Source organism: Oryzias latipes, chromosome 5 (assembly GCF_053564925.1).
Source record: "Oryzias latipes strain Hd-rR chromosome 5, Olatipes_Hd-rR_3.1".
Lineage (NCBI taxonomy): Eukaryota > Metazoa > Chordata > Actinopteri > Beloniformes > Adrianichthyidae > Oryzias > Oryzias latipes.
Genome location: NC_136241.1, coordinates 11240652 through 11261707, shown reverse-complemented (window position 1 = coordinate 11261707; position 21056 = coordinate 11240652). Strand labels below are relative to the sequence as shown.

The 21056-nt window shown below is 36.8% G+C and overlaps 1 protein-coding gene across 2 annotated transcripts; it reads left to right on the top strand.

Annotated features, from left to right (window-relative positions):
• The first annotated feature begins 6396 nt into the window (after positions 1-6396).
• On the top strand, positions 6397-20501 carry slc6a1b (solute carrier family 6 member 1b). 2 transcript variants are annotated; one of them, XM_023954879.2, is made up of 15 exons: positions 6397-6959; positions 8082-8517; positions 8806-8937; positions 9168-9268; positions 9731-9840; positions 10149-10281; positions 11093-11227; positions 11769-11872; positions 12405-12529; positions 12949-13061; positions 13292-13423; positions 14749-14851; positions 15091-15191; positions 16634-16801; positions 18020-20501. In XM_023954879.2, the coding sequence occupies exons 2-15, from the start codon at positions 8271-8273 to the stop codon at positions 18131-18133; spliced, it is 1818 nt and encodes a 605-aa protein (XP_023810647.1). In that variant the 5' UTR covers positions 6397-6959; positions 8082-8270; the 3' UTR covers positions 18134-20501. The 2 variants fall into 2 exon arrangements, with proteins under 2 accessions (XP_023810647.1, XP_023810646.1); XM_023954878.2 differs by having other exon boundaries at positions 6569-6974.
• Positions 20502-21056: the final 555 nt, after the last annotated feature.

Sequence of the window (21056 nt, the reverse complement as noted above, 5' to 3'; positions counted from 1 at the left end):
TTGTAATAAGTGGGGATGGGTCTCACCAATAAATTCCAGAATCAATTTGATTCTATTCTATTCGATTCAGTTTTGAATTTACACGGTTTACACATTTAGTCATCTTTGTACAGAAATACATTAATAATCTGTATAAGTTTTGAAGATATTCATATTAATCTAAAACGGTTTGCACACTGTAAAACTTTTGGTGAAATAATAAATCAATGAGATTTTTAGCATCAAAAGGTGTTACTTGATTTCTCAAACGGAAAACCTCCAAAAAATGAGCTGATCATCACATTGTAAATACTCTAAAATGGATCATATTACAAAAGTAAATGCGTAAATGTAAATGAGGGCATTTCAGTTTGGACAGGAGGTGAAGCTCGCGCATTACACTTTATTCTAGAAGATTTTGGCAAAAAACTGTGCTTTGGACCACAAATGTTCACTTTAAAAGAAAAAAAAACACGAATGCACGAGGAGAACATGCAAACTCCACACAGAAAGGTCCCCTTTTAGTGTTTTGAAACAGGTCCCCCGGCCAGGACATGAACCGTGGGCCTTCTTCCTGTGAGGCAAGAGCGCTAACCACTGCACCACCATGCAGCCTACAAATTATGAATGTTTGTAGTGTCAAACTGTATTGCACACATTACAGTTGGTTGTTAGCAGCCATCGTGACCCATAAAGGTCTGAGGCTTAAAGCAGCCAAACACAATAAAGCACTTGACAGAGCAGACCAAATTCAAATGAAACCCCTGGAACCCCATAATATTGATCCCATAAAACTTAATGAGGCGGTTGAAGTAGCAGTTGACAGTTGCTTTGAGTTGGAGGAGCGCTGCAGTTAAAGAGACTGATTGCAAGTTTTGCCTCTGGTCTTCACTCTGAACCCACACCTACTGTAGTTATCAGAGCTGCTGTACGACTTGCCTTCATTCTCAACCCCGAAACTCAATATGCGACTACATTCTTGCCTTTTCCATATAAAAAAATTTAATTGGTTTCCTCAGCGTTATATACGTATGTCCCTCATACGTCTCTTTTGTCCCTGCCTTTTGCTGCAGCCGTACAGGATTAAAAGATCTTTGAAAGCCAAGTTTTAATTCAATCTAAGTGAACAACTGAACCACTGCCCCCATTTAACCACGTCCTTTATTTTTGTGTAGTCTCGACTGATTTAAACCTACCTACCACCTACAGTGTTTGATTGATGCATCATTACACATTTTCTTTGTTGAAGGCTTGCTTTTAAATGTCAGGTTAATTTAACTTTCCCCATATTTGTTAACTTTCTAAATCTTTTATTTCTGAAAGCAGAGTAAATGTTTTAAAGTTGATCCATTTTATGTTGGACCTGGGTTCAGTTTCAGCTAATGCCATCTTCTGGTATTATAGGAGGGGAAAGAAAAATCGCAAAAGATTTCAACAATGCCACAGTGACATCAATCCTTACCACCGGTGTGCTGCTTTTTTAGGTTGGAGTAACATCAGCCAGTCCTATGCCGAGGGTGCAGGTGGCAGCAGATGCAGATTCTCAAAAAGCCATTAAGTCTAAATATCAGCCCTGACTCCCGGATGGCATTCTGTCTGCCTCAATTACCTTGACTAGGAGCATCAAAGAGAGATTGGGGAACAGTACTGAAAACCAGCTACTGCAGTAAAATTGAGAAAGCCTTTTTTTTTCCATGGTAGTCAAAGTGAATATAAATTGGATGATATGATTAAACACTCACTGAGTATGTATGACGACTGCAATCCTCTACACTCTTTACAGTTGTGGCGCACAGATAATCATGTGCAATTGTATACTGACTTCGAAGCTCATCTACATCAAATGATATGTTCTAATTACCGGTACTTGTTAATTATTTTCGCAAATAAACCATTTTGTATCTTTAATACTCAAAGGTCACCATTGACATCTTGGATAGAAAAGTATACTTTTCTCCCAGGTGCTTGCCTTAGTGGCAGAGACAACAAATTTAAAAGCCATCAACTAAGTCCCAAGAATTGTTTTCATTTGTTTTATTTAAAGTAATAAAAACAAAGAAAAAAAAGACAAAAGAAAAAAATGTTGCTATTATATTAAACCCTTTTAAAAAGTCATAAAACGATTGAAAATAAAGAAAATAAAAGAAGATGATGCTATCTTGATGACGTCATAATTACTCCTAATCATAAATAGACATATCTGGACTTATACATAGTACACACAAGTCACATTTAATCATTTAAATATATTGAATGACAAATAGAGTTTGGTTAATTTTTATTGTTTTCGTATTTGTTATCTTGTAGCAGTGAGAACCCCCTAATAAACTAGAAATCCACTAAGGAAGACCATATGGTGCTAGGATTTAGATAAAGTATTTTAATGCAGGTACTCCATTGAGTTGTGCTTTAACTGATATGTATTTTAGAAGACACGTCACTCATTGGAAGTAGAATGAGAATCTCACATCTTCATCAGCAGGGTTTAGACAGCGTTTCTCAATTTGTAACCCACTTTTTTTTCATTTACTATCACATCAATGTCATGAAAAACTGACAGATAATACATCACTCCTTGCATGTCTCCACACAGCTTTTCTAGCTTTACAACTCTGTATGTGGTTTTACTGTGACAGGTTTGTCCATGACTGATTCTAAAAAAAGAAAAAAAAAAGCATGCATGAACCCTTAAAGTGGAAAGATAAATATAGTCAAAGCCTTCTAGAACTGATGTCGGATAATACTGCAGGACTGTGTAAAGGCTTACAAAGATATGAACAGACACAGCTCTCTGAACATTTGTGAAATTGAGATTCATTTAAAAACAAAATGCGTGTTCTGGCCCAAACGAAAGAAAGTCCTGGTTGATCAGCAGATCACTGAGGTAATTTAGATTGGAGAACTCAAATCTGGACAGAAAAAGTTTAGCAATATTTTTAAACATCTACATAAACAAGATTAGCAAATGTAAAAAGGGAATAGATCATGAGGGCTACATAAGTTTGAACCAGCTAAGAAGTAAAATACTAAACACTGTCTACTTCATTGTTGTACCTTTTCTCCCTTTTTATATTGTCCAGCAAAGTGTCTTAAGATGTTACCACATGGACAGATTTACACTTCTTGGCTAAAACAAATTTTCTTTGCATTCCCCCTATAAACTCCCTCAGCTTCTTCTAAATTCTTCACTAGGTATGAGAGAAGTGAGGGAGGCTGGGAAGGAGGCCAATATTTGTTTTACTTTGTTGCTGTGTTTTCACTCCGTCTTTTCTAGAAATGCACCCGGGGTTTCTTTTGTGCATTGCCCAGCAACAGAAACATCACTTTGTGTCCATCTTTTCAGGGAAAGCGGAAACGTCGCGTTGAGGCTCTTCTGGAGAGGCCCAGCAGCACCCTACCTAACTGTCTTACCAATTAAGAGGCAAAACGCATTCTAACGGCTTGCAGTGGTGCGCATAACAGGTCCTGACAAGGGGTCCTTCCCTCTGGACCACCTGAAAAATGTGTGTGTGTGTGTGGGGGGGCGAGAGAATTATGGGGTATTAAAAGTATTAAAGACTACTGAGAAGACAGTTTTTCTTGTTTCGCTGTTTACTTTCCTTTCAGCCTGAATCTGACAGAGAACGATCCAAATTTAAGGTGTTCCTATGACAATAACACAATTTAATTGGAATGAAAAAACAAGAAATTAGGTTTTTTTTTCAAGCTTCTAAGTGCTCTCTACTGAAACAGTAAAGTACTTTAAAACAGATCTTAGAAAAGAATAAATGTGACAAAAGTGTTTTTATTTTATTCTTTTCTTTGCAAAATTACAGAAACCAAAACACAGTTCCAAAAAAAATTTAAAACAAAAAACAATGAAACATTTAGGAAAGCAAAAGTAATTTCAAGAACTCAAAATGAAATGAGAAATAAATGTTACAAAATAAGAAACCAGAAAAAGTAGGTTCCATAGGACATCCCTGATTGGATAATGACATTTGAGTTTTTTTTTATTAGTTTTTAATGTAAACTAATGGAGTTTAATGATTAGTATTGAACATATCCAGTATTGCTTAATACCATTTGGTTTTATTTAAACAAAATTAAAAATAAAAAGCGTAAATAAACTAAAACAAGGGCACATTTAACAACTCGACACTTTGATTGCATCATCAGTTTATTTTCTACCTGACAGAAAATCCCATATTTAGAGCTATTTTTCATCACATACATGTTTTTTAGATTGTGTATATTGGGCAGAATTTCTTTCCACCGATAAGTGTAGTTTTGATATGAATGTATGACAACAATCATCTCTACAGAATCTAGGAAAGACTAGAACGATTGCAATTATCTCAAATGAGCAATGTACTGAAATTTTACAATGCATTTTTAGTGCCATCATCTGCATTTTCCTTTTTCATTTTCCCCTCATGAGCTGCTGAGTAGCTTCCGAATATGTCTTTTGTCCCTCGTAAGCTTGCAGTTAAAGCGACATGAGGCCAGCTCTCTGCCTATGTGTTTGCCCGTATTCTCCTCTCTATTACTACCACCTCCTTTTGTAATTACAAGCTTCAGTGCACACAAGCGCACCGTCAGGTGGGGCCAGCACCACGAACACAACACCAGGTCCCTCTTCAGTGTGGCGTTTTGAATCCCTCTCTGCTTGAAAGCTGCAGGCTAATGGGAAGCTTTTTTGCACATAAGAGGTGCCACAGCCTGTGGCCCAATCAGCCAGTTGGGATTAGAAACTCAAATTTTGTTTCATATCATTAGAAGGTTCGCTCACCCCTCATTGGTTCACCATCTGGGCGTTCTTTTGTTTTTACTGAGTGCTGCACAGCCTACAGCATGTTGAATAAAAAAAACACAAGCCACAGATGGAGATATCATATAAAGATTCACCAGATGTGTTCAGAGGCACAGGAAAATAGGAAGGGGGGTGAAACACTGATTCTAAAGTGAATTCTGAATGACAATTAACTCATTTAGGCTCATGAAAAGACAACACACCCACATAAATGCCCTCTCTTTGTTCTGTTGATGTGCAAGAAGAGTAGAAGTACAAGTAAGGTATAAGGTTTTGGACAAGCCTTTGTGTTTTTATAATGCAAGCCAGGCAGCTTTTTTAAGACCCACTCCAATGAAAATGTTGTTTTTGGTGTTTTAACATGTTCTTGTAGCATTTTTCTCATGACGGAGGATGTATATGGGGAAAATTAAGGATAAACTGTGTTTCTGAGAATTACTTTATTAAAATGCTATTGGAAAAAGCTTGAAAATGTGGCGTACGACCGACAACAAACAGCAAGACACAAGCTCCCTGCTGCGCTCCATTCTGATGTATGTGCTTGCAGACAAATAGATCCATGTACATCTTTTTATTCCTCAGCTGAGCTGGCATCTGGCTCAGAACTGCACGACTGGATAGCTCCAATATTGCTCGCCATTTTTGTTGCACTGCTTGTGTTAGTTTGAGATTGTATGGGGCTGTAAGCTAATGAAATAGTGTAAAGGAATGATGGGAAATGTGAGAAGGCTTACTCCACTCCAACCGTCCCGCCCACAACTGATGGACGAACACAGTTAATCTTGGCTTAAATGGCGTAATCATAATTAAAAGACCACTGGGAACGCTTTTAAAATAGATTCGAAAGGATCACAGTGGGACTTTAAGGCATACAATTCAGCAATACTAATGCAAAGCATTGGAAAATGTAAAGACAAAAGTGCAACCTGAAGTTCATACAATTAAATTCATTCTTTGGAAAATCTAACAAAAAATGTCTTTATCAGGAAGCAACACAAAAATGACCTATAAGGTAAAACATTTTCTTGTTAGTGACAAAGTCTGGGGAAGGGGCGTCACTTAGTTGGACTTAAGAAGTGTAAAAGAATAAAACTTAAACAGGATCTGATTATTTTCTTGTTTTTGCCTCAATTTTAAAGCAGCTAAAGTTTAAAGTTATTGAGTTAACTCTTTGCCTCAAACTTTAACTCCTACTAACTTTGAACCATGACAAAGTCCAATCTCCCACTGAGACCTTAACACTTTATCTCAGTGTGGGAGTTAAAGTCGGCATAAAGACTGCACATTTGGGATGTTCCACAAGGGTATTTCATTTTGGAAGACAGCAGCCTAAGAAGATTATAAGCACAGTTTTCAATTTATCTCAAACACCCTGACTCATTTTATTGGCTGGAAACCTCTTATCTTGTATTGCCAGCAGCAACAGCAGCTTGGGGCATCTTTCTGCTGCATCCACTGCTTTGGAAGGCCTGCAACTGATGCAGCATTATTTTGATCAAAGGGTGACCCTTTTGCAGACTAGTGTAAATCATCTAAAACGGGATTGCAAATGGCGTTTAGACTGTCACTTAAGCATGTGTCTGAGTTATTCATGGCTAAATAGAGTAAACTTTAAATTGGAGATTACTTCAGGGCAAAATGAATTGTGGAACAAATGGTGGCAGACCATACTATTGCATTGACTGGCCACTGAGTGAGTCATGACAGAAGAGGGTGGGACAGAGAAAAAAGTTGCTGATTTGAAGAAAAAAAAAAGCAATGTGAGTAAGGATATAAAGCCTTGAGACAAGAGGATGAACCTCTCTCAAATCCACTGCCATCTCAGTGGTGGAAATGTTGGAGTTGGGGAGGGTTGACTTTGAGGTGACATTGGGGCTGTGTAGATGAGAGTGTGGAGCCTGTGCTCCATGATACGTCCCTGCTCACTCTAAACCAGAAGGCAGCAGCTTCTTCTCCGGTCTCTGCTCCCCTCCTTTCTTTCAGCACCACTCCTTTAAGGACAGCACCGCGCTCTCAAAGACACATTTGACCACCATTCTCTCCTCCTCTGGACTTCACAACTGCTTAAGTGCCATCGGATGCAAAGTTTTTCTGATTTCCTTTCTACTACGCAACTAAAAGGAAGTAATTTTTTTCAAATTGGATGTTTAAATCTGGGAAACAATCTGTCCAAGACGCCAAATTTTTTGTAAGTATACAATTGGTGAGTTTGTTTTATACTAAAATGTCTTAGTTTTTAAGGACCAAGTCAAAAAGTGTTCTTTCCAAAAATACTAGCTTTGGTGAAGTGGTCCTGTGCATCACCTTTTTATGATTTGAGGTCGACAAAGAAAAATCTCAGAGACATTTGAGAATGATGAACGACCCGTCGCTTCTTCAGTCACTTTTTGAAGCAGAAGCAGATTTTGGGGATAGACGCAATATGCGCCAAGACAATGTCCGTTTTATTTAGTGAATCCAAAATGTTAAGACGTCTGACAAATGTTAGACATGAAGAAACACTTGTGTTCCTGCGTCGCCTCTGATCGCTCTTTCAGTTACGCGCACCAAGGGCGCAAGGAGCGCGCACGGGGAATTTTTTAACCAGTATTTGAAAAAACGTTTATTTTGCATATTCAATAAATATATATATATATATATATATATATATATATATATATATATATATATATATATATATATATATATATATATATATATATATATATAAATGTAGATTAAAAAGGCAAAAATCGTCCATCGTTGTCCCATGGAGACAACGTGAAAATAATGGTTGAAGCTATATTACCCTCTCCAGGTGAATCATTAGACGTTAAGTTCTGCGTCTGACTCCTAAATGTGTTTAATTGCTCGGCTCTTGGATCGAAGCAGTGGGAAATGGGCCACTGAATTTAGAACACGATGAATCAAGGACAAGAACAGGCTTTAAATTTCCGCAAGCATGGATTCACTTCAGGCCGTTTAAAGTGCCTCTTAGTGCACGCGGAGTCTGTATTTAATCCTGTGAGGGGAAAGGATCACCATTTAGTAGAGTTTTGTTTTTCTAATCAAAACTTCTCATTTTATGTACAGATTCTGTGTCTACTGTTTTAATATTTAAACTTATGTGTGAAAACTGTAGGATATTAAAGTAATGTTACAAGAAATAAAAATATTTTTTCTGTTCAGGAGTTAATCTTGTTACATATTTTGAAACAAGAGAGAGGGGGAAAAGAAACCTGTTGTTTTTTTGTTTTGTTTTTTTGCATTCACTGTTTTCTGACATTTCCCTTGCATTTTTTTTAACACTTGTATATTTTTTCTCTTTTAGGCTTGCATCGTCACTTTGGTGCCCCGACTGCAATTCCTGCTTCATTGCATAAGTCTGCTCATCCGTTTCCCCTCGACTATTTTCTGAGGACCCTCGGCACAGGACGGAGAAACCACTGCACGTCAGGACCGGTGCTGAAGCTCTCATCTCTCTGCTGGTCAGGACTAACCGAAAAACACCGTCAGCATCATGGCTACCAACGGGACCAAAGCCTCGGATGGGCACGTCTTAACGGAGACAGTGACTGATGCGCCCAGCACCACGCCAAATGACAAACCCAAAACCTTGGTGGTGAAGGTGCAGAAGACGAAAAAGGAAATACCTGAGAGAGAAACATGGGGTGGAAAATTTGACTTTCTACTCTCTTGTGTCGGATACGCAATCGGACTGGGAAATGTCTGGAGATTTCCTTACTTATGTGGAAAAAACGGCGGAGGTAATCAGGATTTTTTTAGGGGGGGATTTTCAGGGTTATCTGCACACGAAATAGAATGAGAGCTCTTAACATCTAAATATGACATTTCGTCCCGGGATGGTCTGAATTTAAATCGATTTTATGTCTAGGCTCCACGCAAGATCCGTGCGTAATTGCGCACAAGCCACAAGAAAATAACCTTGCCCTGGTCTGCGGCGCATTCTGAGATCTACCAAATAACTCTGGATAATATTGAATAATAATGTTATTTACTTTTTTTCATACCTTTGCTTGTTACTTCTCATTTAGGAGCCTTCTTGATTCCATACTTTTTGACGCTCATATTTGCTGGCATGCCCCTGTTCTTTCTCGAGACGGCTCTTGGTCAGTACACCTCTATTGGAGGTCTTGGAGTGTGGAAGTTGGCCCCGTTGTTCAAAGGTATTTTTTTTAAATTTTATTTTATATTTCTAACCCTTATTTTAATGGGATGTAGCAAGTTAGTTTGTATAGTCTGGGAAAAAAACATGCACTGACAAAAGTGGTAAAGTGGGTTATTTCATCACAATCAGGTACTTAAAGATATAGGAACTGACAAAAACCTACATAAAAATACATTTTTATTTAATTAAAAGATTAGCTATCAAATTTGTATTATCTGGTTGTTGCAGGTGTGGGTCTGGCTGCCGCTGTCTTGTCTTTTTGGCTAAATATCTATTATATTGTGATCATTGCCTGGGCTATTTACTATCTGTACAACTCCTTCACTACTGTGAGTATGTCATGCACTCATTTTTTTTTCTTAAAAACTCAAAAATACCAACTAAAAGGATTCCCTGTTTATGTTTTTTTGTATCTTCTTGTTTCTTTTTGTATTTACTTAGTAATTTTCAGTGGTTGTATGTAAGGAACGTTGCCAGCTTACTTTGCTTCAGGCCACACCATTCCTAATAGAGTATGACTTTTATTACTTCCTTTCCCACATAATTAGAACCTTATAGAATGTATTGATAAATGCATTCTCTGATAAAGGACTCAGTCTTCTGAGAAAAGCATGAAATCCACTGTCCCAAATTAGCATTGTGGTCTTGGCTGCTTGACAACCGGAGAGAATGGGACCCCGGCGGTGGGAGAGTGGTCCGAGTAGTGGTCAGAGTAAAAAGGACTGTCCTTGTGTGTGTGTGTGTTTGTGTGTGTGTGTATGTGTGTGTGTGTTTTTTTCTTTCAATTTTAGGATCTGCCGTGGAAAACTTGTGGCAATTCCTGGAACACAGATCGCTGCTACACTAACTACAGCATTGCAGACACCGGAAACCTCACCAGTGCTGTAGTGGAGTTCTGGGAGTAAGATAGTCCTCTGAGTATCTTTAAATCACAGTGAGACTACAGAAATGTGAACATATTAAAGCTAACATGGTCATTTACTTTTGTAAACGGGTCAAATGAGGAGACCCAGTTTGCTACAACAATTAGGCACACATTCATCCATGGTGGGCCATGAAGGGACTTTTATAAAAGTCCCATGAAGGAACTTTTATTCAAATTACATATTTCTTTCTGTGCATTTATGTGTGAAAAAAATATGAAATTCAGTGAGATGGTGAATCATTTCTTGTGCATTGTTGTAATACAGCTTCACTTCCTTCTTGCAGACGTAACATGCACCAGCTGACCGATGGTCTGGAAAAGCCTGGGGCGGTTAGAGTCCCACTGGCTATTACACTTGCTATTGCATGGGTGCTTGTCTATTTCTGCATCTGGAAGGGGGTCAGCTGGACTGGCAAAGTGAGTGGGCAAATATGACAAATACATTCAAATTATAAGCTACAAATTGATCAATGATACTGGATTTTACTTTTGATAAATGTTGTACATTACTTGATGGTTTTATGCCTTCTGTCACTCCCATGTTTACCAAGTTTAGAGGGGGTTGCAAATACATCTGGATAAGGATAAGTGGAAATTGCACTTAGCTTTCCTATCTGTCTGACTAAATAGCTAATGTTTGTGGATGAGCCAGCCTTTTTCTAATAACAGAGGATCATCTCCAGACTGAAGTGTGAAAAATATTAACTTGATTAGCACAGGTGTAAAACTGGTTGAGATAAGGATAAATATATGTCTATATGATTATCTCCAACCAAAACTCAAATTTAGAGAAATGCTGCATTCATGTAGTGTGGGAATGATATGAAAAATGACTGCCTGAATGGAAAACACACATGAACAAGAGAAAACTGAGAAATCTTCCAAAACAACATCACTGCAAAACAACTTTCTGCGACTGAACAAAGGTCAATTAATTTGTTGTGAATCATCTATGGGTACACCCCAGAATTACAGAAAATAAAATAAAATAAAGTATTATAAATATAATTTATTCCAGTTGAGTGGGCCAGATTAAATAGTTTAACAGGCCGGAAATGCCATAGTTTGCCAACCCCTGTCCTAGGGCATGCATAAGTCAATGGGGGCATGACAGGATAGGTCATAGTGCTTAGGAACTGTTACCCAGTGTTGCAGTTAATCAAACAATTCACGTTTTTCTAATTAAACTGTTAACAACCTACCTAAAATACATTTTTATCTGTCACAGGTGGTGTATTTCTCGGCTACATACCCTTACTTTATGCTGTTCATACTGTTTTGCCGTGGCATCTCCCTACCTGGTGCCATTGATGGAGTTCTTTTCTACATCACTCCAGACTTTGAAAAACTGAAGGAGTCTGAGGTAAGCCCTCTATTGTGTTGCATTCAGAGGCCCGAGTTCTGCATTGTTGGTGTCTGCAGAGTCACAGCAGAGCCCAAAAAGGCAATTGGTTTCATCTTAAGGCAAGGTGGTGTGGAATGTAATTATATAATTGTAGAGGGTCTTCCAAAAGAGACATTAGGTTGTTTTTGATATTTTGTCATGTGTAATCAAGGTTTTTTACTGTACCCTTTTCAGACAAATCCACAGTCAGTGAAGTGGTGGGGTAAAGAAAAGAAAAGAAAAAAAAAAGATGTGTGCTTGCTGTCAGTTCACCTGCATAAAAAGCCCCATTATTACAGTTTAAACTATTTGTTTTGTTCCTGGCTTTTTATTTAGTCTTTATACAATGGCAATACACTTACATTCACTTCCATTTAGTCATGACAAGGCATCATGTAAGCGGTGGAATGATTGTAATATTGACCTTGTCTTGTTAGATATCTTAAATTAGCCTGAAATGTCTACAAGCTACACTTTCTACTTGAGTTCTTAGCTGTGTTTTCTAATCTTTGTTTGTCAGGTGTGGCTTGATGCTGCCACGCAGATTTTCTTTTCCTACGGGCTGGGATTAGGTTCCCTGATTGCTCTTGGCAGCTATAATCCCTTCCATAATAACGTATACAGGTAGGTGAATTAAATATGTAGCATTTCAGGTTCATTTACAACCAAGTTAAAAAAAGTGAAGTTGAAATTTGTCCTCTGGTTTTAGTCGCTTGCAATTTTTTTGGGAGGAGAGTGTGCAGATTTCTCATGCGGGGATTATTTTAGTTTCCGTGACAACATTGCAGCTGGTTTACTCAGTATTTTGGGACCATTCAAATATCCCACTTCTATCTGGTGCTCCAGAATTTTGGCTGTACTCTTTGTGTTTCTGTAGAATCCATATCTTACAGTCAATGAAGGTCAATCACTGGTCAGCAGGAAAATTATGTGTGCATGCTCCCCTAACAATAGTGAAATTGCCAGAACCGTTCACTCTCCATTTTAGAAGACTAGGTCAGTGAAGGAGCATTCAGCTCCTGCTCTTTTGCTGGATGCAAAATGGCTTTCCAAACCTCCCCCTTCCCCCCGTGCCTCACTACAATGTGTGACGGGCTGATAAGGAATTGATACAGGCGTGAAAATGACTGCCTCGCGCTTTGTCTCTCCCCTACAGAGATTCTATCATTGTCTGCTGCATCAACTCTTTCACCAGTATGTTTGCCGGCTTTGTCATCTTCTCTATTGTGGGATTCATGGCTAACGTAACAAAGAGACCCATCGCCGATGTGGCAGCCTCAGGTAATTACAATCAATACTGAAACTCGATGGAAACAACACACACAAGTGTAACATATCACAAATACATCAAGGGTACAAAAATAAAAAAATTGGAAGGGGGAAATATTCTGTTTCTGACAATGTGTTTTTCTCCGTTACAATCTAATTGTGTTGTCAGAAATTGTAAAAAGGAAAAAGGCGTTTCTATTTTCGTGTACTTGCTAATTACAATTTCAAATTATTTCAAATTTGAGCTTGAAATATTTGCATTTTTGCTTTATAGTAGCCTTGCTTTTGCATTTTGAAGACTGCTTCGAATTTTCTGATAAATAGGAGAATTTCCATTAACACTTTTTATTTTGACTAGTAACAACAATTTTGACAATAATCTATAACTTTCCGGTTTTACATTGGATTAACTGAAATTCTTCTTGCACCAGGGCCGGGCCTGGCATTTTTGGCATATCCTGAGGCCGTCACCCAGCTGCCAGTCTCTCCTCTCTGGGCGATACTTTTTTTCTCCATGCTGCTGATGCTGGGAATCGACAGCCAGGTGAAGATGATTTAGAAGTAGTTCTGTTTTTGGACCGCATCAAAGTTTCAGAATAAATTCTTTTCCATATCTGCTCCAACAAAGATAGCCAACATCTGAATTCAGTATGTTCTTGCCTCATTTCTTTTTTTTAACCTTTTTTTTTTTTTAGTTTTTTAGTCACGTCCTAAAACTTTTTCAGTGGTTTTATTGTGACAGAAGAGTAACAAAGTCTTGAAATGGCTCTGCAGTTCTGCACTGTGGAAGGCTTCATCACGGCTCTGGTTGATGAATTTCCCCATGTCCTAAGAAAGCGAAGGGAGATCTTCATTGCAATTGTCTGCGTCATCTCTTATGCCATTGGCCTATCGAACATCACACAGGTAAAAAAAAAAACAGCAAAGTTCTACTTTCACTTTGGTGGTCCTGCAGCCAAGTTTTTACTTAAAATCTTACTTAATTTTTTTTTTTTGAATTTTAAAACAACAACAGTTGACCAATTATATATAATATATACTAATTTTAAAATATACTAATTTTAAAAAGGCAAAAAACAAATATGTCTTAAAAACACGGTAATAAAAACATAATAATAGATGAAAATAAATAGATAAAATAAAAGTTTAAAAAATATAGGTGAGTCTTTAGGTTTGTTTTTAAAATGGTTTGGAAATCAGCTTGTCTGTTGATCACAAATAAATAGCTGAATTTAGGTCTAACTAAACCATCATTGTATGAATTTTGCATGAGCATTGCAAAATGCTTGCATGACTCAAATGTCAGATTATTTTTTTCAATCAGTTATGGAGGATGTTTCCTCCTTTTTTATAACTCTTAAGTAGAGCAGAGTCTTTGAAGATTTACAGAGAGCTGCAACAGCCCTATGACCTTATCTGACAGGAGACTCGTGGAGCAAATTTCTGATCATGTCCCAAATTATGTAAACATGAGGACAAAGCAACTCATGCCAGAAAACTGAGATTTCTGGCAAATACATCTTAATATTTTGGAAGCTTCATCATGAATGCCATTTGGAATTTGTCACCAACCTTGTTAAAGCCAATTCTGTTTCAGGATGTTGCATTTTTCATGCTGTTTTCACTAATCATATTTGTAGTTCCAACAGTTAACTGGAACTTGCCAAATAAGCTTCAGCCAGTTTAGAAAACGACTCATAAAATATAGGTTTGAACCCCAAATCTAAAGGATTTGTTAAAAAGTTGTCATTTTTTATTTGTTTTTTTTGTACACTGAGATAAGAGTCTTAACAGTAGTAATTGTGTTACATTGTCTTATGTAATACTGGTTTAAAAAAAGAAAATGAAGTCCATATGCTGACATCAAGAGGATATCTGTTGTTGACAAATGCGTATGAATTGCATAAAAATTGAAAAACGCGTGCTATCTTCAGTTTTTAAGGTTGTAATTTGTGTTTTTATTTAGATTTATATATCTTTTTTTGAGATTTCTATATGTGTTTTTTTATTTCTGTTTTTTTTTTTGTCTTGTTTTTGGGACCTTGAGTCGTATTCTGTTCTGTTCTATTCTATTCTATTCTATTCTATTCTATTCTATTCTATTCTATTCTATTCTATTCTATTCTATTCTATTCTATTCTATTCTATTCTATTCTATTCTATTCTATTTTCATTTTTTCCCTCTTCAATGATCTTTTTCTTAACCCTCCCATCATTCCCCTTGTTTGCAGGGCGGGCTGTACGTGTTTAAGTTGTTTGACTACTACTCAGCCAGTGGAATGTCCCTGCTTTTCTTGGTCTTCTTTGAGTGCATCTCAATTTCATGGTTTTATGGTGAGCAACATCTTTGTCTATTTCTAGTTTTTGTTTTCGTTTAAAAACAGTTCAAAGATTAATTGTGCACGTTTTTGCCTTTTGCTGCCAGTGTAATAGAAGCAAAACCACTGACTCCAAAACCTGTCAAATTAATAAAGTTTCTAAGAGTGAGCTTAAATGTTTGAATGTGGTTGTAAAAATGTACAGAGAACTCTGCCCATCTTTGAAGTTCATCGTGCTAATATTTTTGGTTACAGGTGTGAATAAATTCTATGAAAACATTGAGGAAATGATTGGATACAAGCCATGTCTGTGGTGGAAGGCCTGCTGGGTTGTTTTCACTCCTCTGATTGTCGCTGTAAGTGTGCAGTACCAGTCCAACAGCATGATATCAGTACAGATTAATGTCCACTAATGTCCCAAATACCTTTAATTTAGAAGTTGTTATGGTTCTGCTTGTTAACCCTGCATAGCCCATTACATCAAAGAATTGACAGAAAGGTCAAATCGTTTGGAATGACAATGTTTTTTAAAGCTTTTGATGAAATCCACAACAGAAATTGAACATCACTTTTTTTTAGATATAGCTAGCATGAATTATGGGGCTATCTATGTGATATTGGTAGTAACTATAATGGTATTTTGAGTGATTTGGTGAGTCTTTGTTCCCAACAATGTTAGTTTAGGATGCAATTATTGATATGAGCACTTTTTTAACCCACTGTCTCAAATTTGAAACATTTTTAACATGGTGTAACTGTTTCATAAAAAAAATTATCATCAACAAATTTTGCATTTTTCAATGCAGGAAGTAGTCATTAAAAAAGAAACTTAACAACACATGTGTTATTCACACAAAAAACTTTTGAAAATTACCAAAACATTTCCCGCCAAAAGTGTTTTTGTGTTCATGCAAAATGCCATTTTGAAATTAGCAGGAAAAGCCCCTAGAAGAAGGATAATGCACTATAGGGCGGAAAACATGGTTCTATACAATGGGTTTTTAATAGGGGTGTAACGATTAATCGATTAATCAATTTACCCAATCTATATTGATCTGTCTGAAGCAAGCTGTTAATCAAATAGAATGACACTGATCTGTACCATTATGAAATCATTTTAAAATTAAATACATTGAAAATCCCATTTGGATTGAGGCACATTATTTTTATTTGTCAACAATAAGTGCATCAAAGCAGACAACACACATGTGATGACAGCAAAAGCTGATCAGTCCATTATTCCAGCCCTTTACAGTCCATTATTCCAGCCCATACAGTGTGGTAGAATGTTCTAATAATGTTCCTGTTGTATTATTTTGATGTTGAAAATTAGCAGTGGGCTGAACTTAATGAAACTAAAATGTGAATGCATTAATTCTTGTTTACTTGTTTGTTTGTACACATGTTTAAAAATGTACACTTATCTTGCAAGACATACAAGGAAGCTGGCAAACTTCACCTGCACTGTTCAGTACCTTGATATTTATCTGAGTCACACTGGTTGAATTTTTTGTCTAATAATGCTCTGGATCCATTTTAGGTCAGTCAATCTGATTGAAGCGGATCGTTCCAAATAAACCAATATCGACTATGACTCGGATTGGCAATCAAACGTTATGATTTGAATCGAATCGTTGGTAAAATTAACCGTTACACCCCTAGTTTTTAAGGAACATTTAGACCATTCTAATGAGATAGTGATCTCAGAAATGCATGTATCAAATATGATAGCAATGATTCTTTAGGATCATCAGCATGTTTATAGATTTTTGTAACTTCTCGCCCCTTTTTTGTTCAGGGAGTTTTCCTGTTCAGTGCAGTGCAGATGGTTCCTCTTACCATGGGCGATTATGTGTTTCCTGGATGGGGTCAGGGAGTCGGCTGGTTGATGGCACTTTCTTCCATGACTCTCATCCCAGGCTACATGGGATACCTGTTCCTCACACTTAAAGGCACATACAAGGAGGTAGGATCACACTACAATGTGCATATTTCCAGTATAAAAAATGAAACTTTCAAACAGCGGCTCATCACAACTGGTTTTCCAGTCCCAAATGCATACAGATCCACAACAAGTTTTTGTACTTTAAATGCATGTTGATCAGAAACAATGGGGTTCCTAAAAGGCAAAACTTTTCAAGAACCACTCTGACAATTTCCCAAAATGTTTGTCCAATGGAAGTTAGGTTGTGTTGAGGGAATAGAACTACAGCAAGACACATCAAATTATTTTCCTAAAGCTTCAATATTACACTCTAAAATAAAATCGGAGGAGAATTCAAAAGCCCTGAGATGTTGAGAAAAAAAAAAGAGTTTCATGAAGTAGCATGGGTGAACTTTTAACCACAAAGGCAGTTCACAATACCATTGGATACGATATATTCTGCACCCAGATTTACAATGGATTCATTAAGAAATGTTAAACACATTAATTTAATTTGTCATTATAAAGCTAAAAGAAAAAAAAGGAGCTTAGCTAACTTTGATCTGTCCTCTGAGCTTAAACTGTATTGAAGAAACACGATTCAGTGGTTCTGCAATGAGCAAACACATAAGCATGCTGGATAAAGACAATAAATAGAAATTAGGGGAGTAGAACAGTGACTTTCTACTTTTAAAGCCACCGAGTTCTCAGTAAATTACTCAAGATGCATTTGTATGCAGCACCAGATTGCAATGCATATTGATTAAATTGATAATCCAAATCAGAGGCAGAAAGTACCTATTCTGGTAAGGTTTTATTTTACAGAAGAGCTGTTTTATTTGCAGGCATCCTTAGCCCTTTGAATAAGAAGCCTTCATCTAGCTGAAGTCCCTAGTGACAGATATAGCAACCGCTGACAGAATAAATGAACCATAATTGCAGACAGTGTGACAGAGGCTATCAGGGTCAAAATGCAGGTGTCAGATTCTGCAGTAGCTGATGGTTGATTGTCCTAATTGTAGCAATCAGCTAGTTGATTAGTGCTCTGCACCCAGGCAGATGCTTTTTACAAAAATATGGCTAGCAGTGCCTGGATTCTTTAGTCTTAAGAATTAGGTTCTAATTTTTGAAAAATGCCTTAAATCTCTGCTCTGATGACATTATACACTCTAGTTTTTTGAAGAAATAACGAAAATTCATCTGAAATTTAATCAGCAGCACTGTGAGATTTCTCATCGTTCATTTTGGTTGTCTCCACAGCGTCTGCGAATAATGATTAAGCCTTTGGGAATCTTAAAATCTCAGGAAAATGGTCCGGACCCGCAGACAGAAAACCAGAGCCAGAACCCTGCCAATGAGGAAGCCTACATCTGAAAGGTCTTGCCTGCGTCTCCGCTCTAATGGCCGGATTGGCCCTCCACCGTAATCAAGGTTGGAAACAACCACTAGACTTCTATGTCTGCTTTTATTCACCTACCTCCTGGGGACACGTGAAACCAACCTGATTACACTGTTATTTTCTGTTCCGTTTTTGGTTTTCTCATTGTTTCTTTGTATAAGACAGAGGTAAAGAAAAAAAAAAAAAGAAACCACCCTACAAAGTTGTTGTGATATTATGAACTTCATTATGCAAAGAGGGAAAAAAATAGACTTATTTGAAAATAAGTACTTGCGACTTAGAATATTATTGTATATTGAATATGTGTAAATCTGGAGGCCCACATTAATTCTGTAGAGTTATGCTTTTAAGATAAAAAATACATTGACTAAACTCAAATTATTGTACAAAAACAATATCCATGAATATATTTTATTTTATATGAATTAAATAATCTAAACTGTATGAAATTCAGTGAATGAAGAGAAAGCAATATGTGATTTTATAGCTGAGGTTGAAACATGATCAACTTCAAGCATTGACACTATGAGCATATAGAAAACAAAAGGCTAAATCTGCATGTGTGAATAAAGGAATTCTTCACTATTTCCCTACACTATCACATCCTGTCAGAATCCTGCAACATTCCTAAGGCTCTTAGGCAATTTTAAAAAAAGCACAACTTTGAATTTTGAAAGATCCAACCTTTTTTAGGCATGACTGAAACCTGTGATGAGCAAAAACATCTTATATAGGACACATAGCAAGAGACTGTTATAACTGTTCCTTTGTTTTCTAAAGAACAATAACTTTGTATGTTGTCTAACTCGTTTTTTTAGAATCATTTGTAGATGTTTTTCTATATGTGAGAGTAAGAAGGACCAAAATGACACTCTTCTTTCAACAGTTAGTGTAATCGCCTGTTAACCACATGTGAGTTTATTAAGAAACAACAGAGCAATATCATAGAAGAAGCAGCATCTGTCTATAAGCACAAGATGGTTCTGAGGACAACCACTTTAACAACAAAGGTAAAGCCCACTTTTGCACAATGTCCTCGACAATTCTGTCTGAAAGCAGTTATTTGGGAAATCTTTAGTCTACTTTTGTATGACTTCAGTGGAAGGAAAGTTTACCAATTTAATGTTTGGTTTTAAGGGAACAATGTGCCACAGGTGCTGTATAATTTCAAAGAAAGAACATTGGATTTTTATGATAGCTTCCACTACTTTGACTAGTGATGTTTACTTGTATATACATAGCTATACACAGTTAGAAACCCACTCCTCAGGAAAAAAAAAGTAGACATTACCAAATTGTCTGAGATATTACCCTAATACACAGCGAGAACATTTCTAGGGCTAGTTTAAAAATTAGAATTAAGAAAAAAAAGCAACTGTGAATTTTTTTTTCTCTACATAAGGACAGCATGCTATGTGAAGCATAAGGACAACATGAAAGCTTCCCAATATTAAGAATCATTTTTTTGCACTCGGGCATTTTTAAAAGATGATCCAAAATGTTGCCTGTTTGCACTCCTGACCAGTCATCTGTTGTGGCCTTTTATTAATATTATTTTTGATAAAGCCATGGTGCATCCCTTCGTCATAGAAAGTGCAGCTTCAGAGAGAACCCCTTCAGAAAGAATAAGTGATAGCACAGTGTGACATAGCCAAATGGTACACAGGTCCACACTCTGTAGAGACACTATTTTCAAAGATACATGAAAATCTCTTCGTTTAGGTACACAAAGGTTTCTCAGTGACGCATACACTAATGTAATAATGCTAACCTTTGGCCAGACAGTAAATATCACCATAAGGAAGGACCATGAGAGTTGTGTTTTTGTGGCAGCTACAAGCAACAGGAATCAGCTTGAATCCGTTTTATTTCCACTTTTCAAATATGTGCCAGTTAAAATGTGCAATGACAAAATGGGTCCAATCATTTTGTATAAAATTACCATTCAGCGATTTCTCCTTTGAATGATGTTGTAAACTCAGACGTGTAATACATGTATCTGTGAATGTCCGTACAACCTGAGACTTTTTATTTTTATTTTGTTTAAATGTTGAATAAAAAATATAAAATGTGCTGTTTTCTGCAATAATACTATCCCAGAAACGATGGCACATAAATCTCTATAACAGAATGGAGTAACAATAAAGATGCTAATAAATATAATGTAATAGAAAAGTTTAGTCAGAGAATATTGTTTTGTATATTTTTAGCTGTTATATGGGCCTAATGTAAAAAAATATATTCTATTTAAAAATGTATTAAATGTGTAGATGGTGTTATATGAAAAAGCATGATTGCTATATATGGTATCTGCAAAATAAATAAAGATCTATAGATTATAAAGTCAGGATCATATTATTTCCAGTCATTTGCTCAATCACCCAACTCTCAACACAATGTTTTGTTGTGCAGTTCCATTTCTCGAAATGATGACATTCTTTTATTGGCTTCTGTTTGCATCTAATGGGGTTCAATGTACCCATCATTAACTGAAAAGGCTGTGCATGACTCATTAAGTACCACACATTTTATTCTGCACGTGAGTGAAAAATGGAGCCAGCTTTACAACCACAGAGGATGCTGGTTGTAGAGTTACATGTTGATACACGACTAAAGGTTTTTCTGTTTGTTCAGGAGCATTCTTACTAAAACTACTCTGAAGTTCTTGCCAGTTAACAGCAGAGGTTTGAATCAGATCCACTGCTGCTACTGTTTTGTCTTTCCTCAGTGACTGTATAGGCATTTGTCTGCAATGCCTAGGATAGCACAAGGGTTAAACGGCAGTTAGTTAAATATACTTTGGTGATTAGGACAGCCATAATTTATATTTCTTGCAAAGGCTAAACCACTGCGTAACCCTTGTGCTATCCTAGGCATTTTAACATTGGGAGTTGGGTC

Bases quoted from the DNA above. Each gene is read 5' to 3' on its own strand.
- slc6a1b (XM_023954879.2), top strand. From the start codon at position 8,271: ATGGCTACCAACGGGACCAAAGCCTCGGATGGGCACGTCTTAACGGAG. The intron at 12,530-12,948 runs GTAATTACAATC...TTCTTGCACCAG, and splicing joins CGCCGATGTGGCAGCCTCAG to GGCCGGGCCTGGCATTTTTG. The intron at 16,802-18,019 runs GTAGGATCACAC...TTGTCTCCACAG, and splicing joins TTAAAGGCACATACAAGGAG to CGTCTGCGAATAATGATTAA.